Source organism: Stegodyphus dumicola, chromosome X1 (genome assembly GCF_044657685.1).
Source record: "Stegodyphus dumicola isolate Sdum_Otavi_A_Nest chromosome X1, ASM4465768v1".
In the NCBI taxonomy this organism is placed as follows: domain Eukaryota; kingdom Metazoa; phylum Arthropoda; class Arachnida; order Araneae; family Eresidae; genus Stegodyphus; species Stegodyphus dumicola.
In genome coordinates, this window is record NC_140780.1 from 111,735,458 (window position 1) to 111,757,840 (window position 22,383).

General features: G+C 32.1%; 1 protein-coding gene across 3 annotated transcripts in view; it reads left to right on the forward strand.

Annotated features, from left to right (window-relative positions):
- Nucleotides 1–22,383, forward strand: part of Cdep (Chondrocyte-derived ezrin-like domain containing protein) — a 295,887-nt gene that overhangs the window by 37,312 nt on the left and 236,192 nt on the right. For all 3 annotated transcript variants that reach the window (XM_085807133.1, XM_085807131.1, XM_085807132.1), the window contains 3 exons: nucleotides 9,569–9,773; nucleotides 15,103–15,207; nucleotides 21,907–22,031. In XM_085807133.1, coding sequence (XP_085663259.1) covers nucleotides 9,612–9,773; nucleotides 15,103–15,207; nucleotides 21,907–22,031 — 392 coding nt within the window. In that variant the 5' untranslated portion in view covers nucleotides 9,569–9,611. The remainder of the gene's footprint in view (nucleotides 1–9,568; nucleotides 9,774–15,102; nucleotides 15,208–21,906; nucleotides 22,032–22,383) is intronic.

Genomic DNA, 22,383 nt, shown 5'->3' on the forward strand with positions numbered 1-22,383 from the left:
ACGATGCTCTTCTTCAGTTCTTCTCTTTTTTTTTGTAGATGCCATGTTTGCGGCGAAGCTGTAATAAAGATAATTCACTTATAACTCTTTTACTTGAAACAACAAACTATACGTCACAGCACTGGTGAAGACGCTAAATTGTCTTGTATCGAAAGTGAATTAAAACCTACATAGAAACATCCGATGACGGCGTCATTCGAGAGCTTCCAACAAACTGACGACAGTGACGACGCATGTCACGGGGGAGGGGTGCGGTGAAGGCTAACTATGCTAGCGAGAGCAGTTTGGGTGAGAGCGAAGATGGGTCAGTTTAACTGAAGGGGTGTGGGTGAAAAGCTTGGGTATTTTTCCCTTTTGGAGGTCGAAGGGGTGTGGGTGAAAAGCACGGATATTTTTTCCTCTCGGAGGTCGGCAGTTGTTTAGGGCGTTTTCTTATAATACTGCACTCATTCCTACGTCACTGATGCCCACTTCCGCCCCAAACCGGATGTTTACATAAATCCGAAATACGTGGTCAGACAGTACAAGTGGCTGAGAGATAGAATTGGTGCCTAATAATTGTTAACCGCTTCCCTTACAACATTTTTTGAAAAAAATTGCGAAAAATCATCACATTTTTTTATTTTATTATTAAATACAACAAAATGAAACAAATCAAAATATGTAAGTTTTAAGTTGAATTTTTTATTTTTTGAAGGTGTAAAAGCATTTATTTTCAATATTAGTTTACTATCCCGAGTTATCTCGAGCAAACGAAAAAAGTTAAATATTAATCTTTGTATGATAGTTTTTGAAACAAGGGACAACACAGTGATACCTGACATTCTACACTGGTATCTGGTCTCTTTTCTTACTGGCTTATCGCTGGAATCTCTTTCACGGGAGCACAGAGTACACTGTCTTGTTGGATTTGATTTTTTTAAAATTTTGTTCCCCACCTTTTCATAGTCACTATCTGAAAAATCATCGCTTTCGCTATCTTCCATCATCGCTATTATTTTATTTTCTTCCAACGCATGCATCCTTCTTTATACGTTACTAATCCACAAGCCAATGTATACTATACAATAGGGAAACACGCGACCAGTCCCTCCAAAAGAACCGCACAACCAACAAAATTTGGCAAACTGCCAATCAAAGCTAAACATTTCCTTTCATTTCCTCCAGACCGAGTAAAACCGTGATAAGAGAAATCGTACTAACAAATTCTGCTTCGCCCGAGTTTTCTCGGGATAATAATTAACTGCAATATATACGAACCTGAGATAACTCGGGATAATCAGGCAAGTGGTTAATCGATTCAGAATGATTTTTAATTTTTTTTGTTTTGATAAAATAAATAATATTTGCGTATAAAACTAAAGAGCCTCAGCTTCACATCCAAAGAGCCACGTATGGCTCGCGAGCCGCAGGTTGCCGACCCCTGACCTGTGCATATACTCAATTAAACATGAATTGATTAGATAATCAGCTAGACCTGTAGGACACTTAAAACGATCAGTACTGTCTTCGAAGGAGTCTGCACCCTTTATAGTACTTTGTCTTCAAAGAACTTCATTGATCCCTTTGTATGTTTTCTACTCATCTACTGACCATTCCCTCTAAATCAACTTGATAGTAAAGTTTCAGCTCTTTCTACTTCATCACTAGTTATAGAGGTAGAACCATTTGTATACTCTTTTCTTAAGTAGTCACAAAATCAATTATCTGAGCAATCATGCATAATAGTTTAAGGATATTTTGAGAAATACAACAATTGATAGCTAATTTCGTAGTTCCAATACTTGAGGTACTTAATAGGTTTTTTATCCCTCTTGCAAATCAAAATATATTTGCTACATGCGATGTAATTTCAACCTTTAATAACCATGAAGGATCATGCCATCATGTAGTTTTCAGCAATCAATGCCAAGCACAAGATCGAGATGGTAAATCTGCCTGATTAAGCTCATTAGGTAGATGTCTCCAGCAGCTGACATCAGTAAGTTCTTGAATTTCTTTTAACTCTGCTATCAATAAAGTTTTTCCAGGGCTTCCTCTTAGCTGTTCATGCCAGTACCACCGTAGAGTCTGTCCAAAAATATGTTTTTAAAGGAAAATTTATATCTTCCAAACTAGATTTGCTAATCGTGCAGCTCCGAGAAGTTGTATTCTAGGTACATTAGGTCAGTCCTTCGGAGCTACTCGGGCCTTTACAGATGGTGAATGTAGGAATACTTTAGCTTGCTCCTCACAATGTAAGAATGCACAACAAGCATATGCATTTGCCAATGTGTCGGAAAAGATATGCAGCTTCACTTTATTCTGGCAACATCTGCCAGGAAATAGAAATATGTTCAATAACGAATAGGTGGTTTGACCATTCATTACATTTCACTAGAAGGTCTGGGAGTGGTTCATCCCAAGTTTTCCTTTTCTAGGCTACTTGTATTCGTAGCTTCGGCAACAGCATTGCTGGACTCATAAAACCAATGGGATCGTACTTGCTGTTGATGAGGAAAAGCAAATTTTCTTAACTGTTTCTTGTAATTTCACTAAAGTTTCTGCCAAAGCACAGCTCAGTTTATCAGAGGTAGTATTACATTTGAGGTGAAATACCTTTTGATTCTCATTTTAAATTTCTGTGTGAGACCAGCAATGTAAATTAAAACATTCCTCTTGCATTATATTTATAGCTTGTTTTTAAAATAGGTGTAACTCCTCTTCGTCACCTCTTCACTTGTAACTAAGTTGTCAACATAAAAACTTGCTTTCTCAGTGGTAAATACCAGCTCTTATGTTTGATATATTTTAAAACTTAAATGATGTGGAATAGTTGCATTTAGCAGGAAAGGTCTTGTTATAAAGCTGAACACTACACAACAATGTCTATGTTCTTTTAATTTTCCAGGAGCCTTCCATCATAAAAATCTTAAAACATCTTGATCTCTTGGTCCTACACTTAGCTGCAGAAAAGCTTGTTTGTTATCTGCTATTATTCCTTCAGCATGCTTTCAGAATTTCAGTAATGGCGGAACCTGTGTAAGACTAGGTTCTGTACTCGGACAATCATTTAAGGAAGCACAGCGAGCAACCTCTACCAAGGCATCGAACACAGGGCAGATCTTTGTGTCTGTACTTGATTAACTTAATTATTGGTCTATGAGGTAAATAATAAATAGTGCTCTTGATAGCAGGTGCCTTTACTATTATGCATCCTTTCTCCCACTGCAAAAAAATTTCATGATATTTGTCAAAGATATATTCTCTTTGTAACTATTTCATGACAGGTTGCAGCCTCATTTCAGCTATGTCTTAGTTATCATTGAGAGAAGGATGCCACATTATCCAAGGTAAAGCCACCTTATAAATGATTATCACTGTTAACAAGTAAAGCTGCCTTGGAATGCATTAAAGGTTTATCTTCTAGCACCTTTTTACTTTTCTGTTCAGTCAGATCATACAAGCCCAAAGTTTCTAAATCCCACATCACTTTCACCTGGAAGGTTTTAGGCAGTATGATGCTGTTAACTACTACTCTTTTCTTCCTGAGACCTAGAATGGTCTAGTCAAGCAAAGTCTTTGCAGCTGAAACTTCCAATGATAATACCTGAATTCTGCCAGTTAAAATAATCCCTAAAATATTCACGCAAAGGAGCTCTTATTCATGGTGTATTATTGACAATGTCCATAAGCATTATTCCATGAGCTTTAAGTTCCAAAATCAGAAGATTGTTATGAGTTCTAGGCGGTATGAGCTTTAAGTTCCAAAATAAGAAGATTGTTACGACAGTGGTGTGCAAAATTTGGGCTGGTCCAAAAGGGAAATTTTTGTCGAAAACATTTATTATTCATTTTATTAAATAATCATCATTTTTTACTGTGACATCATAACTTCTGTGTTCTAAGGCAGGACTAGTTCAACCACTAAACAACCCTTGTCACAGCACTTCTATACCCATAGGGAAAAGTTTCAGTTCCTTTATTAAATCCTTTTTGATGTATGATTGATGTGAGCCATCATCCAACAGACCATGTACCACAACTTGTGTTTCTTTATGGCAAACTTTAATCAAGGCTCTCTTTAGATAGATTTTGTGTAAAGAGGATTCTCCTGTAAATGGTGTAGTGTGCTCACTTTCTGTAGAATTTTGCTTGAAAAGGGGTTTCGTTAGACCTTTTCTTCCAATCTGGAAAAAGGAGAGCATAAGGTTGTCATCCACATATTAGACACCAAATGGTACTTCTGCATGATTTTGCAGTGTGTCCTAGCTACATCTTTTCCATATAACTTGAGATTTCTTCTCATCTAGAGTCAACATGGGAGCTTTTCTACAGTCTTTATTAAAATGTGGACGATCACAAAAATTACATTTAGCCTTTTCATGTGTGGGCAAAATAAGAACTGAAGCAGAAGAGATATAATTTCTTCAAGTATCAGCTTCCTTTTTCGCCTTGATTTCTGAAACCTGATCAAGCCAAGTTTATCATTTCCTCACCATTAACTTCGTGCCTTAAAAATTTCATGAGCTTTTCAAGGGATCTTTGACTGTTTTCAGCAACATCGTTGCTTCCATTAAGAAGGTTGGACTCTCAATATCTTTTCCAAGCTCTCAGAACATTTCCAGGAAGACGAGGAGAAAAGAAATCTGCAAACTTATTTTCCTAATGTAAGCTCTTAAATGTGATTTCAGTTGATCGTATAAAGTAATCAAATGTGCACATTTCATATCACTCACAGTATTTTTCATTATCATTATGTGTAATTCATAAATATACATTTGTATTAACAAATCTTCTCTGCTAAATCTTTCTTTCAATAATTCAATTACTTTGGAGTAATTCTGAGCCACAGGGGAAAACTCTAAAGCTGCTAAACTGGCAGCTCGAGACCTAGAAGTAATTGTCAGAATCAAATATTGGAACTTATTAGCCGGCATCTCTTCAACCTCATGAATTCTGGAAAACTGACTCCAAAATCCCATTAAATATCTGAATTTCTGATTTTGGCAACTGCATTGATCTGTCATCAGGATTTTTTTCAAAATTTTCAACCTTTAGCTTAAAAGCAGATACTTTAAAAGACTGTATAATTTTCAAGCTTTGCTGAAATCTTTAATGCACTCCTTTTCCTGTCTTTAATCGTCCAGGTAATAATTCAGAAATTGTATGTTGAGTACTTTCTAAGCACTGAAATTTATCATGTAACTGTGAATTCAGTTCACGAAGTCTGGGAACATTCTCTTTCGTTTTTGTAATTTCCTTGGCAATAGCCTGTGTTGTACAGTACAAAGTCTGAAATCCGGACTGGTCAGGACTTTGGCGATGCTGGGTTTGGGATTTTTCTGGATATTAGATCATCAGTTTAAATCTAGTAAGATGGCATGTAGAAATTATAAAATTAAAAATATGAAATCGTGATTAATGAAATAATGAAGTATTTATGATATAAAGGGCATCAAAATTTACAAAAAAAAAAAAAGCTTAATATTTATTTGTTTACCTTATTAAACATTTCTTTCAATGTAAGTTGTTTAAGTTGCTTCTTTTTTGTTGCTAATACTTTCTCTTTAATTCTGTAGACAGACATAATCTCTTGTTTAGTTACATTGTTGAAGTCCTGTAACTGCTATTTCGAGAATTCCAACTAACTTGTCAATCAAAATTTTCTTGTTTTCAGTAACTTCTCCGACACTTTCTTCACTATCGGTAGCAGTATTTTCTCGATCTGGAACCATATTGCAGATTTTGCCATTCATTAGTTGATTGATGATTGAGAAGCTTTGTCATCGCAATGAAAAACTTCTTTTATATCATCTTCATTAATTACCGCTTCTCCACATTTATTTACAAAAATCTGTTAATTGGAAAATTTCGTCTTTGTTTTGGAATATCCGAAAACCTCTCAAATTAGCGGCTATCATCATCAAATTTAGCTATCCTTCACTATGAATATTTGGCTATGCATCATGAGCTTGCCAACTAACCTCAAGTTGTTCCGTTAAATTTGATCTTGCTTCTATCGTGCACTGAGACAAGTAAGCCTGAATTGTGTTAGTTATACTTATGTCTATCTCTTGCACATACTTAAGCCTTATCAGAATTCTGAATAAATAAATTCCCATGTATACTTAAGCCTTATTGAGGGCTGGCGCTGGATATCTTACCGCCTGATGCAGTATCTGTGGGTCCTAAATTCTGCGACTCGGTTCGGCCATATGAGCCCTGGTCCTGGTTCTCGGTTTATGTGAATAACAAATCAGTTATTCTTAATTCAGATAGCCCAAAATGTAATCTTTGGATCTATGAGTATCATCAACAAAAATCTATTTTTAGCATATGGAAAGAAATTTTTGGTTAATTTTTCCTCATCAACATTTTTTAGCACATTTAACTTAAATCTGTAATCATCGCCAAGCATAATGTCAACATAAAAGGTTACCGTACTCCTTTGTTATTCAGTTACTAACGTAAAAAAAAAAAAAAAAAAAAAAATGTTTAGGAAGCTCTACATGAGTCATTACTCAAGTTGTCATATTTTGATAAACATGCAGTGATGAAAGGAAAGTATAATAAATAATGATTCACCTGGTTGGTGTCAGATCAATGATGTATCTATGTGGAATGTTTCAGTTTGAGATGTGTGCCAAAGCAACAGAACTCAGCAACAGAGCCAAATTACTGATTGTACAAATATATGCTAAAATGATTGTTTCTTCAAGAACAAGGTATTTTGTTTAGTGTCGAAGTGAAATAAAAAATTTGGGACTCTCCAGAAGTTTTATTATGTGCGAAGGGGAGAATCAAATGCACCATGCATAAAGCCTACCAGAAAAATGTTGGTTTTGAGGTCCGGATTTTAGATCATTCCGGATAATGGGCATCTGGATTTTGTACTTTGTACTGTATTCGTAAATGTTATACATAGTTTTACACTCTAGCTTTAAAGCATGTATAATGAAATATGAATGCTCATGAGACACTAAAAGGCACAAACATTTAACGTCTAAATTCAAATTGTACCTTGTTTATTTTGTAGTTACTCCAATTTCTGTCACTGATGCCAATTAATTTATTCAAACTCCCCAAGAAAAATAACACAGAAGATTCTTGTAATCTTAAACTAAATATCTTATTTTATAGTAAATCACTTTTACTAACTTAGGCTTAGAAGTTCTTATTACCACAAGTTACTGACAAAACGTTTTCTCTATATTAAAACTTCTCTTGTTGTTGTGGCTACATACAAAATAAAACCCTAAAGCTGATAACAATGAATATCAATTTGCAACTGAGAAATCAAAAATTAATTGCCCCCACCATCCAACTTCAATTGGAGAAATGGAAAGATACGCCCATACCTTAAAAATGAAATTCAAGAAGTGTGCCAAATGAAATTTTTATCTTGGTACTCTTTGCTTGAAAGTCTTGTTTCAATGTAAAATTACTCCACCCAAATGATAAACTTCTAGCTGAAAATGCGCTAAGATAAAATCTTAGAATGAAATTAAATCTGTTACAAACCACAGTCATCTAGAACCTTTAATAATATGGCAGAACAAGCCAGATTTGAGAAATGCTTTTTTAAGATTGGGAAAGTATTCAACCACAAAATGATGTCTACATTGTGGAACTGTGGCATAATATTTGAAAGACTAGCTAAAAAGAAAAAAAGTTTATTATTTGATTGAACTGGATGATGGTTATATGATCATTTAGCACATACAACCACTTATGCCCGTGTTAAATTAGAAACAACCAAAGTCGTTCATTAGTTATATTCCCATGAAGAAATACATAAGATTAATATACCATGCAGAAGAACCCAGTCTTCAACTCCTGATGCATCCATGCAGACATTTTCAAAAATAAGGAAACATTCTAGTTCAACAAAAATGAATAGCACTGCTTTAGGTTAGTATCAGCTGTTGTAAGGCCAGTGCTAACACAAATTACATGGAAACATCGAATATTGTACGAGAATTTGCTAACCAGTTGTTCATTTTAATCTGTAGGACATTCCAGAAACTATAAATGTATTTAAAGGAAGGGAAAAAAACTTTAAAGTCGGTAAATACTAAGTGAAGGAGAATTTAATGTATTTAATACTTAACAAAAGTGATAAAAGGTGGTTGATTGCATAAAGAGTAAAGTTTATAATTTCTCAGTGTAAGAATTTACGACAGTATCTTGTGATCAAACAAAACATTTCATTTAATTTTTTTTTCCATAAGTAGACATGTTTCACAGAATGGAAAATGAAACGTGTTGGTAATTTTTGCCACTTTTGCTGGTGGTAGAAGGAATTCAGCTCTTAATATTCTGTAGGTACACTTATATACCAATTACCAATGATTCTGTGTGTTCCAGAGGATTTTTGCTTTTATGAGAAAGGTTAATGGGAGAAATGTTTTGATTTATGCAATGCTTAAGGACTGATCTCAAACGATGACTTGGGTTTAGTGCAGATTGTGTGAATGTTTTGAACACTGGTGAGAAATGGTATATTTGAAGAAAAAAAAAATTGTGTTTATTAAAACAGTCAAGCATACCATCATATTTTCAAGACTTGTGTCATTCACAGCGAATGACAAACCTCAGCTTTTAGTACTGGGATAGATAAAACTGTAGAGATATGAATGATGGCTGAATTATTTAGATTATCTTTTCTTTTTAATATGGTGGTCTGCTGTATTTCTTATTGTCAGCTCTCCAATAATGTAGTAATGCATCATTGTCACTGCTGCTAACGCTAAGCCTTCAAGCCTATTGACTGTTGTACTTGTTTTGGAAGATGAAAGTACAGTATGTATACATTATTTGTATTTAATCATAACATTCACAGTTAACTGAGTGAAATCGAATTAACTATTTCAGTTATTTTTGTTTTTATGCATCGTTTGCTAAGGTAAGCTAGGTTATTTTTGAAAGCTGAAAAATGGTAACTGCTGCTTCTCTTTCAGTTTGGGTTACAAAAGTTTTACAGGAATTCTGTATTTTCATAAACTGTGGGAACCCTATATTATTTTTTGATTTTTTTGGGGGGTGGAGGGCGGCTTAGCCACTTAAGACATGGTTTCAATTTTATGTAATGTATTTCTTAATTGCAAATGTCAAAGGATATCTATTGTATAGATCTTCATAAACTTTAACATAATATCTTAATTCATTTGTGACGTCTTTTGTGCTTTATCAACATAAACTTTCTGAAATACGAGTCTGATTTATACAAACAAATTTTGAGCAAATTTTAATAAACAAAAACACACAAACAAATTTGAAAACAAATTTTAATTTGCATAATATTTAATCAAAGACTCTTTGCAGTTTAAATTATACAATGTGCTCACAGCAGAAATAACTGATGTTACTGCTTTTGAAAAGAGAATAGGTAGTGACACAATTGCATTTTGATTTCATGGATGCTTTTAAATTCTGATGATGCTGTGTCCTGCTTACTCTTATTTCTTATGGAAGGGAATGACTCTGGAAATATTTTGAAGGGTTTTATATATTGAAAATATTCTGTGTTGCTTGAAAGCTAAAAATGAAATTGTGTCACTTAAAACATTTCATTGTTATAATTTAGTTTTAGGTGGAGGCATCATGGAGTTTTAAGCATATAGCTTGAGATGTCATCTCATGGTGGAGGTGGGGCTTCCCTTCCCCACTCTCACAGCAGTCCTAGTGGAATGTATCCAACTCCATCGTCTCCAGAGGGTAGGAGTCTAGGCAAAAGGCTTCCAGTGCAAGTCCATTTCCTTGATGATTCTGTTGCTTCTTTCAATATACAGGTATGTAAAAGTGCTTTAAAATGATTTAACTTCTACATGATGATGTACTTCCGTATCCATAGTTCAGTGAAAAATGCAAATTATATTTTCAATGATTTGTAAGCATGAGATATGCAGTGTAAACAAGTATTAATATCTTAGCCTTATATGGTTTGTATAAAAAGGAGAAAAATTAGTCATTAGGGCACATTTTAAAAAAAGTATTAATTCACAATAATAAAATTATTGTTTGCAAGCCTGGGGAAAATAGTTTTGATTCTGTGCAAAAGAAGTTAATGTTAAAGTGTCGGGCAAATGCTGTTTTGTATAAAATTTTAAGCTTCTAATTAAAATATATTTTATTTTTATCACTTGCATGTAAAAATACATTTAATTCTTAAATACGTTTTTTTTTTTTTTGGAGGAGAGGTGGCCTCATGAAAGCAGCATTTCTGGTTGTAGTATATTAATAACTTAATCAGAAAAATCGTTCTTTCCTATAAAATAAAGGTCTTGATCTCATCTGAAACCTAAAATCAGAAATTCGGAGAAAATAAATATAAGAGGAAAAAGTGTAGTTTCTTAAAAATACAAATTAAATTGAATTAATTATAAATGTCTCTTATATCTAGATTAATAAAAGCTATTGCTTATCTCTATTGCAGCAAGTGTTCTTGATTCTCTGCAATGTCTCCCCAGAATATAATGATAGTGTTATGTACACTCTAATGTTACCTTTTGTTTTTATATAAAATATGTTTCATAATTTTTGGGACATTGTAAAGTTTCCTTAAAGCATTTTTTACATGTATGCAATAAAACAAAGAATAAGGCCCATTTTCAAATTTTGTCAAATTTTGTCTAGAAGAAAATTCAAGATAAATTAATATTTGAAGTTTAATTTGAGCATTGCATAAAGATGACTATAAATGTATTTCTACAATTTAAAATATAAAAAAATCAAGTGAAATTTACAATGGTTTGTATCTTAGATATAAATCTTAAAACAGATAGATATAACTTTTAAAAAATGTGATCGTACGCAAAAATGCCTGTCCGTTTCAAGTTTTATGTTATTCAACTTCTTTGTTTTGTAACCAAATTAATTTTTTTTAAATAAAGAAGTTTAATTATTTTAAATATGAACTATTAGTGTGTTATATTCATGATAAAAATTAATTAACACAAGTTTTTTTCTTTAGAAAATCAATAAAAATAATTTGTCTTCCACTTCATGTCAAGTATGTTACTTCGAGATTATATTACCCACAATGAGTTTGTAAATCTTACAAACTCATTGTGGGAACAATATTTTAAATAAATAAAATAATCTCAAGGTAATGGACTTGACATAAAGTGACATAAAGTTATTTTTATTGATTTGCTAAACTTGTATCTAAAAAATTTCAATTGATTTTTTTTTTAAATTTTAAATTGTAGAAATATATTCATAGTCATCTTTATGCAACGTGTTGCTCAAATTAAACTTTATTAATTTATCTTGAATTTTCTTTCTCTTCTTCTGGGACAGCATATATAAGCAAAATTTGAAAATGGGCCATAAATACTTTATTAAAAGTAAAAGTATTCTAGAAATGTACTACTTCTTTTGTTATTTTAAAAGGCAATCACAAAGAATGTTTGTTTCATATTTATTGAGACAGAATATTTACTTTTGCCAATAATTATGATACAAATATGATGTTATCCTTAGTTAAATATGACTTACTTTGAATATGAGTTACTTTAAATATGAGTTACTTTAAATATGAGTTACTTTGAATTTAGATGTGTATTTTTTACGTTGTAGTTTTCTTTCTTTTTTTTTTTAAATCGTATAGACTTGAGAAAAACATTTTTCTATGTGTAAAAAGGGTAATCTAAGTATTTGGAGAATCAGTTACACTTAGTTTTAGTTAACTGAGAGGCCTGGATAAACATTTTTTTGTGTGTGTGTTTTAATAACAAAAGATAAGTCTTAAAATTAAGCCCAAATAAATTCGTACTTCAAAAACAATGTTTTGCTCTGTAGCCCAAAAAGCAAACAATGAATAATAATGAACTGATGAAGTAATGAAGTATCATTGCTTTTGGCTCTACTCTTATATGTGCCCTAAGATCACCAAATGTGGGGATATGTGTTCTGCCGTGGTTTTTAACGCGATTCCGTGCTGTGGGATGGTTGGGTGGACGATGCTGTTTGTGTGGCAACCCTTTTGACGTTGAAACTTATCTCTTTTGCTGCAGTGGTTTCATTGCTTGTTGGTTCGTGTTGTGCGTGTTCTGAATGTTGCAATGAGAGACGGGGTGGCAAGATTTCAGTTGCATATTTTGGATAGTGTGCAATGTAAATTTAGTATTAAAAGGTACGAAGTTGGAGTTGTTAACGAGTCTTTTGTTCACAGGTGTGTTTATGCAAAGTTAAACAGAATGCTGTGTACATGGTATTCTTTGAAATTTATTGTTGTTATGTTACTTTATTAAAGCGAGGTGTGCATAGTTCGTAGATTATTTCACTGCCTAGATTGTGCAATTCGTAGATTTTTTTTTTTTTTTTAAAGTTAAAACATATTGCTGTGTACATGGATTCTTGTCAAATATTTTTGCTTAGAAACTTTACGTTTTTGCTATCTAAATGGTTTGGCGACCTGAGGGTGCATATAAGAGTAGTTCTTTGCTTTTATTTATATAAAAATATGAAGCCATTTTAATTGCTTCTTTGTATTTCTTTTAAAACATTTTTAATGCTACCTTAAAAGGATCCTTATGTATGTATCTAGGTACTTTGTCCTTATGTAGGTATCTAGGTGAGAAATTTGGTGACCTGAGGGTGCATATAAGAGTAGTTCCTTGCTTTTATTTATATAAAAATATCAAGCCCTTTTAATTGCTTCCTTGTGTTTCTTTTAAAACATTTCTTAATGCTACCTTAAAAGGATCCTTATGTATGTATCTAGGTACTTTATTTAGACTCTTAACATCTTAACTTAAAATCAGTTTCTAGTTGTGATTAAAGGGTAAACGTTATTAAATTGCTCAAAGTGAAAAATTTTGAAATAAATGGTTTAATTTGTAATGCTCTTTCAGTTGTGATCATTTCAAAAGGAGTATCTTTTAACTGAAAATTAAGGACTGAAGTATGAAATTTTGAATTCAGTACTATTTGATATGGAGCCATGAGCATTAAGTCATATGCTGGTAGAAATAGGAAAAAAAAAATAAAAAAAAAAAATAACGTAAATGAGTAGTACAATAAAAGCTCAGTTTCCAAGAAGTTCAGGAAATGCTGAATTCTGACTATGTGAAATTTCCAAATAGTTGAGTATAGAAAAAAATGGGATTCATGCTATGAAGCCAAATCAGGAAAGAAAGTTTCTGTGGTAAAATTATAAATTCTGTGGTACAATCATCTTATTTGTTGCCAACGTAATATCAAAAGCCAATGTTTAAAATTCTGTAAGATTTCAGAAAAAAAAAAAAAAAAAAAAAAAAAAAAAATGCATTTCAGGCATTAAGACTGGCATATTTTGTAGACTTTAAACATGAGAGTAAAACATCTTTACCAAATTATGAAACCCTGCTGTCCATGAAAGTTGGAAGAGATGTTGTCAATTATTATGACATCTGTTTTCAGCATATGGAAAGAAATTTTTGTTAAATTTTTCCTTTTCAACATTTCTTAGCATGTTTAACTTAAATCTGTAATCATCAGCAAGTGTAATATCAACATAAAAGATTATCATACTTTTTGCTATTCAATTACTAGTATAAAAAATTTGTATAGGTACTGCTACATGAGTCATTACTTAAGTTGTCGTGTGTTGATAAACATGCAATGATGAAAGCAAAATTTAATAAAAAATTATTTGCAAGGTTGGCATCAGGAATATAAAATATTAATACAGTCAAATACCGAAAATCTGCCGACCTGAAATCTGCGTTGCCGCTCAGGATATAAACATTCCGTTTATAGGTTCCAGAAACTGCAACATTGAGTATGAAATATCAAAGAAAAAAATACTTACCGAATAATGACATCATAATTACCGAATAAAAATGAGTCAAAACGGAAATACCAAATCTTTGATATAAAAAAGTTAAAAAAAAAGGATAAAATAAATATTTTCCCCCTCTAATCTGCATTGAGGTAAAAAAGCAGATGATTCACTCAACTCTTTGTTCAAGTTCACGATTCACGTTGTATTTTCTGAGCTTTGTTATTTCATTTCACGAGATTGTTTAGTGCTGCCTTTTTTTTATCTGCATATTTTGTGGATAAATTAAGAATATTTTTAATTTCAGCCCTTTTTAATACAATGACAGATAAGAAACGCACTCGTGATTTTACTGCTTACAACGTTGAAAAACGTAAACACGTTGCATTGACGGTAACGCAAAAAGTGCAAGTTCTGCAAAAGATGGAAGCAGGTGCTACTCCTCAATGTATAGCAGAATGGTATGGAAATGCGACACAATTTTGTATGATATACGAAAAAATAATGAAAAGCTGTTGAAATTTTACAGCAACAGTCATTCTAACACCGGAATCTGAAACCGGAAATCTTTGCATGAGGCGAAATTGGCAAACCTCGATGCTGTGTACGTATAATACAATGAATAATATAATCAATTTATATATGTAATAATATTTAATGCATATAATAAATTATTGAAATAATGTATATAATAATTTAATTAAATGTATCTGCCTTATTCATTTCGCACTTTTAGTCCGAATATTATGCTTTATCTTTTCTGTCCTGAAATCCGCAAAATCCTAAAATCCGCACAACCTCTGGTCCAAAGCTTTGCGGATTTCTGTAATTCTACTGTAGTTTAAAATCAACAATGTTTCTAGGTAGAATGTTTCAGTTTGAGATGTATGTGAAACAGATATGCAGCTACAGAGCCAAATTATTGATCACACAAACTAAATGCTAAACTGATTGTTTCTTCAATAATGAGGTATTTTATTTAGTGACAAAGTGGAATTAAGAATTGAGACTCATCATATGTTTTATTATGGGGGTGGGGAAAGCAAATATGCACAAAGTGTACAAAAAAATTCTTTAAAAAAAAAGTTATTGGTGTCTTTCACGTCTGGATTTTAGATCATTCCGGATCTCGGACTTTGTACTGTATGTCGATTTCAGTCTTTCACAGTTATTTAAATAAAATGTTATTCAATTTTGTTAACATTATTACTTTTTAACTAATGCTTTTTATTACTTCTGTTGTAATGTTTGACGAGTCTCTCTTGAAGCATTTTTTGTTCTGCTTGAGGAATAATGCTTATTTATTAGTCTATGTTGTTATAATAAATATGGATTTTACTTTTTTTTTTTTTTAGTTCAAAGCACTTGGAAAAGTACTCTTTGACCAAGTTTGCAAGCTTTTAAATTTGCTAGAAACCGATTATTTTGGTTTAGAATATGTGGATTGCTCTGGAACAAAAGTGAGTATCTTAGTTGTATTTCATTATAATAATGCTTAAATATATCCTTGCCAGTAGCTGAGTAATTAAGACCCCTGAGTACTGGTAATTTGATCCTGGTTTAATCCTAGGTTAGTGGACTGACTGCATGGTTAGTTTGTGTGGTTTTCCCATTGTGAAAAGTGTGAATACAAGCTAGGTTCTCAAAGAAAATCTTCGGCAAAGGCATCCCTTCTCTTAGGCAGACAACCATAGCGTGCTTTGCCATATTAAAAAAATTAATTAATTTATCACACTTAAAGATTATTTTATCATTTTATCAATCCGAATAAGTGTTAGGCATTCAATTTTATTGCTGTATTTAATAGAAAAGTATTTAAATTCTGAGTTTTATTTTGTGTTTATAGTTTGAGCTCATATCATGCAGTACATAACTGCCACTGTCTGAAATTGATGTGTTTAGTTCTGTTTAACTTACCATAGATTCAAGTTAAGCAAACATGTACAGTAGTAACTTAATAATTTTGCTACTTTCTATCTTGCAAAGACATTTTTAATAATATATGTTGAAAATTAAGCATTAATGAAATAGCTACTCATCTTTGTGTGTTATTTAGTAAAGGCTAGTTACCATAGCCTGTAATTAATAATAGATTTGACCCTATAATGTGAATATTTGTCTGTCAAGGTAAGATGTATAAAGGAAAGCAATGATATATTTGAATTGCCACGCAGAGTACGCAAAAAGAGTGAGGATTGACATCAAAGTTAAAATAGTTCCATAGAAATCTAATAATTCATGGCCACTTAAAATTCTTTAATGCCTGTAATCTGTGTTAATTTTTTAGACATTAAAGAAACAAAATTTTGATTTTCATAAAATTCAGCCTGGTAAATTAAATGCTAATTTTTTTCTAATATTAGTACAAACAAACTTCTAACAAAACATTATTTGGGGCATATGCTGATTAAAGAGGTTAATTGATTTCAATATTGAAGTTATTTAACATTTTGTGTGGAACTGATTTTTCACAATAATCGTCGATCATGAATATGGAAAATTTTTATGCTAGGTAAATCATTACTTTTGAGTGTATATTTTGTTTCTTTAAAAATTTATTGTGAATTTACGTGGTTAACTTATGTAAAGAATTTATATATCCAGAATTTTACAGATGCTGAGTTTCAAATGAAATGTGCTTTGTTTCTTGTTTGTTTCTGTTCTGTGCAACAAATGCAGACTTGTTTGTACTGGTAGCAAAAATATATATATATATATATATATATATATATATATATATATTCTTAAAAATAGCTGTTAGAGAGATTTTTGTGTCATTGAGAATCGCATGCTAACATTTATATTTAAGCTGCTATTGGTATAACAGCTTAGGTACAGAATATAGTGGTTGCTTTTGGCATGGGGATGCAATTTAGCGAAAACCATATTGCTGAGTTTTGTAAACAGTGTAGTTACTTATATACATAGTTTTTCTATACATAGTTCTTAAGTCATCAAAAAGTAATTTAAAAGTAATTCTGCAGGCATTTATATGATTTTATTAATATTTTAACTCATTTTGTACAAAAATGTTTGCTTAAAAAATTTCCACTTATGCTTTTTCTCCCAACAACACTTTCCTCTTGTACTGTAACATTTTGTACATAGTACATTTGTACATGTAATAATTTTGTGTTAAAAAAAATGTGATAATTTTATATTCAAGTAAAAAAATGTAATAATTTTGTATTCAAGTAAAAAATATAATAAATTTGTATTCAATAAATCTGGATTAAATATTTTGTAAAGGTTGATTTCATTAGTTAGCTCTGTGCAAACAATCTAAATTTAATGCAAAAATTGAAAAGGGAAAAATGTAGGTACACTGACCTGTAATCTGTGAAATTCACTAATTTGCATTATTCTTTAATCCAGAGGCCTGCGGATCAAAGGTAAGGGAGTGATCATAATTTAAGCAGATTAAGTCCATCTTCTATCCTCTAGCTTCTCAATCAGGAGTGATTCCTTCCTTGGGGAAATTTCATAATTTCAGGGGAGGAATGAGGTCAGCCTTTTATTTACCTGTTAAGTATTTAATTTTAGTTTATGAATATAAAAAAACACTTTTGTTCAAATTTTGTTTTTATCAGCATTTTCTGTACTTTTTATTGTTTAATTTATAAGACACATTACAAAATAATCTAAATTTAAATAAATGTACATATATTTTTTGAGTTTTGGAAAGGAAGGTGGGAATGATGGTCTAGCAGTGGTGAAAAAGGGTGCATGGGACAAAAGGTTGAGAACCCCCTGTTGTAGAAATTATTGGTCTAAATCAGGGGTTTCAACCAATGGTACACAAAGAAGTAAAGTATTTTTAACTATTAAATTCAAAAATTAAAACCCCCAACATCCTGTTTTTCCCCCCCCTCTAACACTCGTAAATTTATGCGATCTGAGCTTTGTTCAAGAGGGGTGGTGCTAGTAGTACTTTGTAGTGGTAGTACTAAAGATTTTCAATTTTTGTTCAGATCAATCAGGATGTTGGGGTTTTAATTTTTGAATTTAATAGTTAAAAATGCTATACTTCTTTGTGTACCACCGGTTGAGAACCCCTGATTTAGACCAATAATTTCTACATCAGGGGGTCACACTTTGGTCAAAAGGTTGAGAACTGCTGGTTTAAATGGCACAATGTCTTTGTGGCCTGTGTTACCTGTGTCCCTAGCTGATGTAAATATGTAGTTAAATATACACTCTGTATACTGCCTAGCAATACTAATTGAATTGATGATTGACCATTGGCTGACTGAATAAGATTGTAGAAATTTTAGGTTATTTTGAAGTAAGAGACATGAAAAATGTGCAGTGCCCTCGCCGGGACTCGGATCTTGGACTTGCTGAATGTGCTCATCATTACACCACGAAGGCATGCTAAGAAGGCGGGAGAAATACTTTATAAGACTGCTACTCATAAGTAGTCCCACCAACGGCAGAGCGGTAAAATCGCTGAACACTGGTAGTTCGGTCCGAGGTTCGAATCCCGCGAACGGGCTGGCTGCATGGGCGTTTTCGTGGTTTTCCCCATGTGTAACGTGTATACGAGCCAGTTTCCCTTAGAAAGTCCTCCACGAAGGCATCCCTCATCTTAGGCAGATAGCCCTAGAGGCTTTGCCATAATCACATACACACACACACACTACTCGTAAGTATTGGTAGGCTTTTGTTGTAAGTTTTTACAGTTCATTGTGAAGATTAGTGAAAGGCGAAATTAAGAATTGTACATTGCGTATTGACATTATGAAGTCATTAACCCTTTGTTTATGGCTGCCACTTTTACATATCAGATGGGAATGTACTCTGAAAAGTTATGGACAAAGATATACTTCAGAAGAAACTTGGATTGGATTATTCAAGTATGGGAAAGCACACGAGGCCTATCTGCCTGAAGGGTGGGATGCCTTCGTGGAGGACTTTCTAAGGAAAACTGGCTCGTATACATGTTACACATCGGGAAAACCACAAAACATCCATGCAGCCAGCCCTTTCGCAGGATTCGAACCTCAGACCGAACTACCAGTGTTCAGCGTCTTCAACGCCCGGCTGCTGGTGGGCCCAAAAGAAACTTGTAATTGTTTGAAATTTCTTTGTAAATATTGTTATTTTTGGTAGTCTACTTGATAATTGGATGATGCATAATATAGGGTGATATTTGATTGGAGATATTTAAATTTAACTTTGTATCCCGTATAAAATCCAGTGTTAAAGGCTGTTACCATAATTCAATAATACATCATGTGATCATTTCACCCTTTTTAAATATTTTCTTTTCATGAAATTTCTGCTTCTCAGATTGAAATTGCCTTGATCAGCAACGGTTGGAAATTTAACCAACGTTTTCATTTCTATGTTGAATACTATTACATTCTGCTGCCATGGTATTTATTATTTGATTATCCTGCGAATAGATTCAGTTGTTTTGAAAAGTCATAAATAGATTTAGAATGCTTATAATGCAGCGTAAGTTCTCATAAGTAATTTTTGGCCTTGTTGGAAATAAATTTTAAAAGCACTAAAGCTGTGGGTAATGCATTAAAAAATGGTGTGGAATAACGTAAATCAATTCTTGTTGGTTCGGTGATTTTGTCTATAGTTTGAGGTAAATGGTTGGCTGTATTGTATCTGAACATTTTCAGAACTCGTGAATAAATAAGATTGAAACAGCATAAAAATAGCTTAGGTTATTTGAATATGCAAAGCCATGAGGTCTTGTCTCCTTAAGATAAGGAATGCTTTCGTGGAGGACTTTCTGAGAAACTAGCTCAGGCTCATATTCATGTTATTCATGGGGAAAAACAACCATGCATCCAGCCTCTTCCCTTGGGTTCAAAGGCAAACTGGGTTAAACTATTAGTATTCATTACCTTTAAACCACTGAGCCACTGGGTTAGCTTATCAACTAAATACTATCTGTCCAAATATATTAAAGTCCAAAGGATCACTAATGTGACATCTGCAGCTTAAGCTAAAAAACAGGTCACTTGTTGTGTTTATTGATAAGCCATTTAATATTAATAGTTGTGTGTAAGATATTGATGAGTAATGTTAAGAAAAAGAGGATTTTATGCTATTAAAATGTAATATCAAGAATAGGTTAATTTCAAGTTTTGAACGTTTAAATAAATTGCTTCTCTCTCTCTCTCTCTCTTTTTTTTTTTTTTTGTTTTGTTTGTTATAAAAAAATTGGTATATCTCTTATTCTTGAAGATCTTAAATAGATCTTCCTAAAGTGGTAGAAAATTGGCACAAGCTTTTTTTATTTAAATCTAAGTTTTTTGTGAAGCATTTTAGATACTTTACAGATGTTTAACATAATGTGTTTTAAATTCATTGTCAAAATTTTCTTAACACTTTTAGAATTATTAATTAGGTAAAATGAAAAGATAAAAATCTGATAAATGGATAATCATTGTGATATAATTCTTTGTCAAGGTGTTAAACTAGAAAAGTGCACAAAAATTTCCCTTTTATGTCTTTACAGAGAATAGTTACAGAATTTTAAAAAGTACTATTTCATATTTGTTCAGAGGACAGTTGCAATAGTCACTGTCTTTTCTGAAAAAATTCAGTGAACAAACTCTGTGAAAGAAATGGTAAACAAGTTCTAATTTTTAATGTAGTGCCAGTTAAAAGTTCTAGTTTTTAACCTGTTGCTAAGCATCAGTAGGTGAATGGAAAAAGTTGATTTGTACTGTAGCTTGTACTACACTTTTTTGGGGGGAGGGGAGTATACTGCCTGTTTATATATGTATAGTGGTATGTAATCCTTCCAAAACTGACAATCACTGTTGCCTAAAAGAATCCAGCATATATTTCCAGAAATTCATAATTGTTTCCCCTGTCATTTATTTTATTCAAAACCTGTTTATGGCATTGATTGCATATATTCAACTAATACTCCTTAGTTTTCTTCGTTGTCTCTCTCAGTACTTCATGTATATAAGTATTACGTAGGTGCATAAAGTACAAATCTGTTTGCTGATAAAATTGTAATAACATACTGGCTGGAGGAAAATAACTAATCATCTTTTTGTTCAAAAGCTTTATGAACTAAAAATCATTAGTTACTTAGCTATTAAAGTCTGAGGTGTTAGTTATCAGCACTATAATGTCGATGGGTTTATTTCAGAGCAGGAAACATGAAAAATTAGCAGTGCTTTTGCCAGGATTCGAGCTCGCAATTTTCCAATATCGAATCACATATGCCTCTAATTACACCATAAAGGCCTGTAGTAAGGAAGGAGAAAATTTACAGTAGTATGAGCTATTAATTAAATGCTAAGAGAATTGTAATAAAAATCATTAGTTGCTATAAAGTTAGTTATTAGTAAGCTATTAAATGTATAGGGTTTTGTGCATATAATAGCAGTGTTTCTATTTCTCTTAGTAATGTGCCAATAGCATTTTTACCCTTAATTTTCAAAATTAAAAAGAAATAATCTTTAATGATGCTAAAACTGCTGCTTTCCTTTAAAAAAACTCTTAGGAAAATAAATCATATAATGTGTAATAAAAAATGCCCATATTTATTTGGTATTGGATCATCTAAAAAACCCCATTAACATGTTGACTGCCGTAGGGGGGTCACAGGTTGCCAGCACTCGACTTGGCTACAGCGCCGTGAGGGGGCACCGGTAACCAGAAATGCGATCAAGAGTAAAAATATATAATTAAGAGTAAATATTGATACAGATAAATTTTTAAACAATAACAAATGTTACTATGTTTTGAAGAGTAATAGACCGCAAAAATTTAAATAATAAATCACAAAAATGGTCTGCAGCCCTTCGGGGGGTGAGCGATGACCCTCAACAGGAAAAAATGTATTAAACATGATTACATAACTCACCTTATCTTCTGTAGATAATATTTCAACATAGTATGCATCAAATAATAAAAACATTATGTTGGCGCCATGGACAAATCACGTAAAATGCGCATGGCATTCAACGTGTTAAAATTTTTCTTACATTTAATTAGCATAACATGATGGAGAAAATATATTAAACCCTTTCATGTATTACAAGTGTTAAATACTGAATTGAGTATTTTAAAAAATCTACTATATTAAATTTTTTTAATCTGTATATTATTTGTGTGCAATTTCCTTTACAAGGACAAGTTAATTTTATTACTTCTTTCTTAATTTATAACTTTAGTTTTGGCTGGATTATGAAAAACCAATGTGCCGCCAGATGGGTTTGTCAATGATAAATCCAGTGATGAATTTTTGTGTGAAGTTTTATACTCCTGACCCTGCCCAACTGGAAGAAGAATATACTAGGTGAATATTTAATGAAGTTGTAGAATTCAGGATGTGTAGTTTATGGAATTTTCCATATTTTAACTTGAATGTCACAAGTTTTATGTATTATAATGCTCTATAATATCTGTTTTATGCTCTATAATATCTGTTTTATTTACTCTTGAAATGGAGTTTTGCTATAATTTCAAATACATCTTTATTTAGAAAAATTTTTAAATGTTAAACAAATTTATTCATAAAAATAAGAACTGCTGCCAATATTTTTTCATGATGAAAAAGTCAGTGTATGTTGTTTGAGTTGTGTTTAGCCTTTTTGTAACTAGGTAAATGTATTTAATTATATAATTGCCTCTTAATAAATTTTCTGATG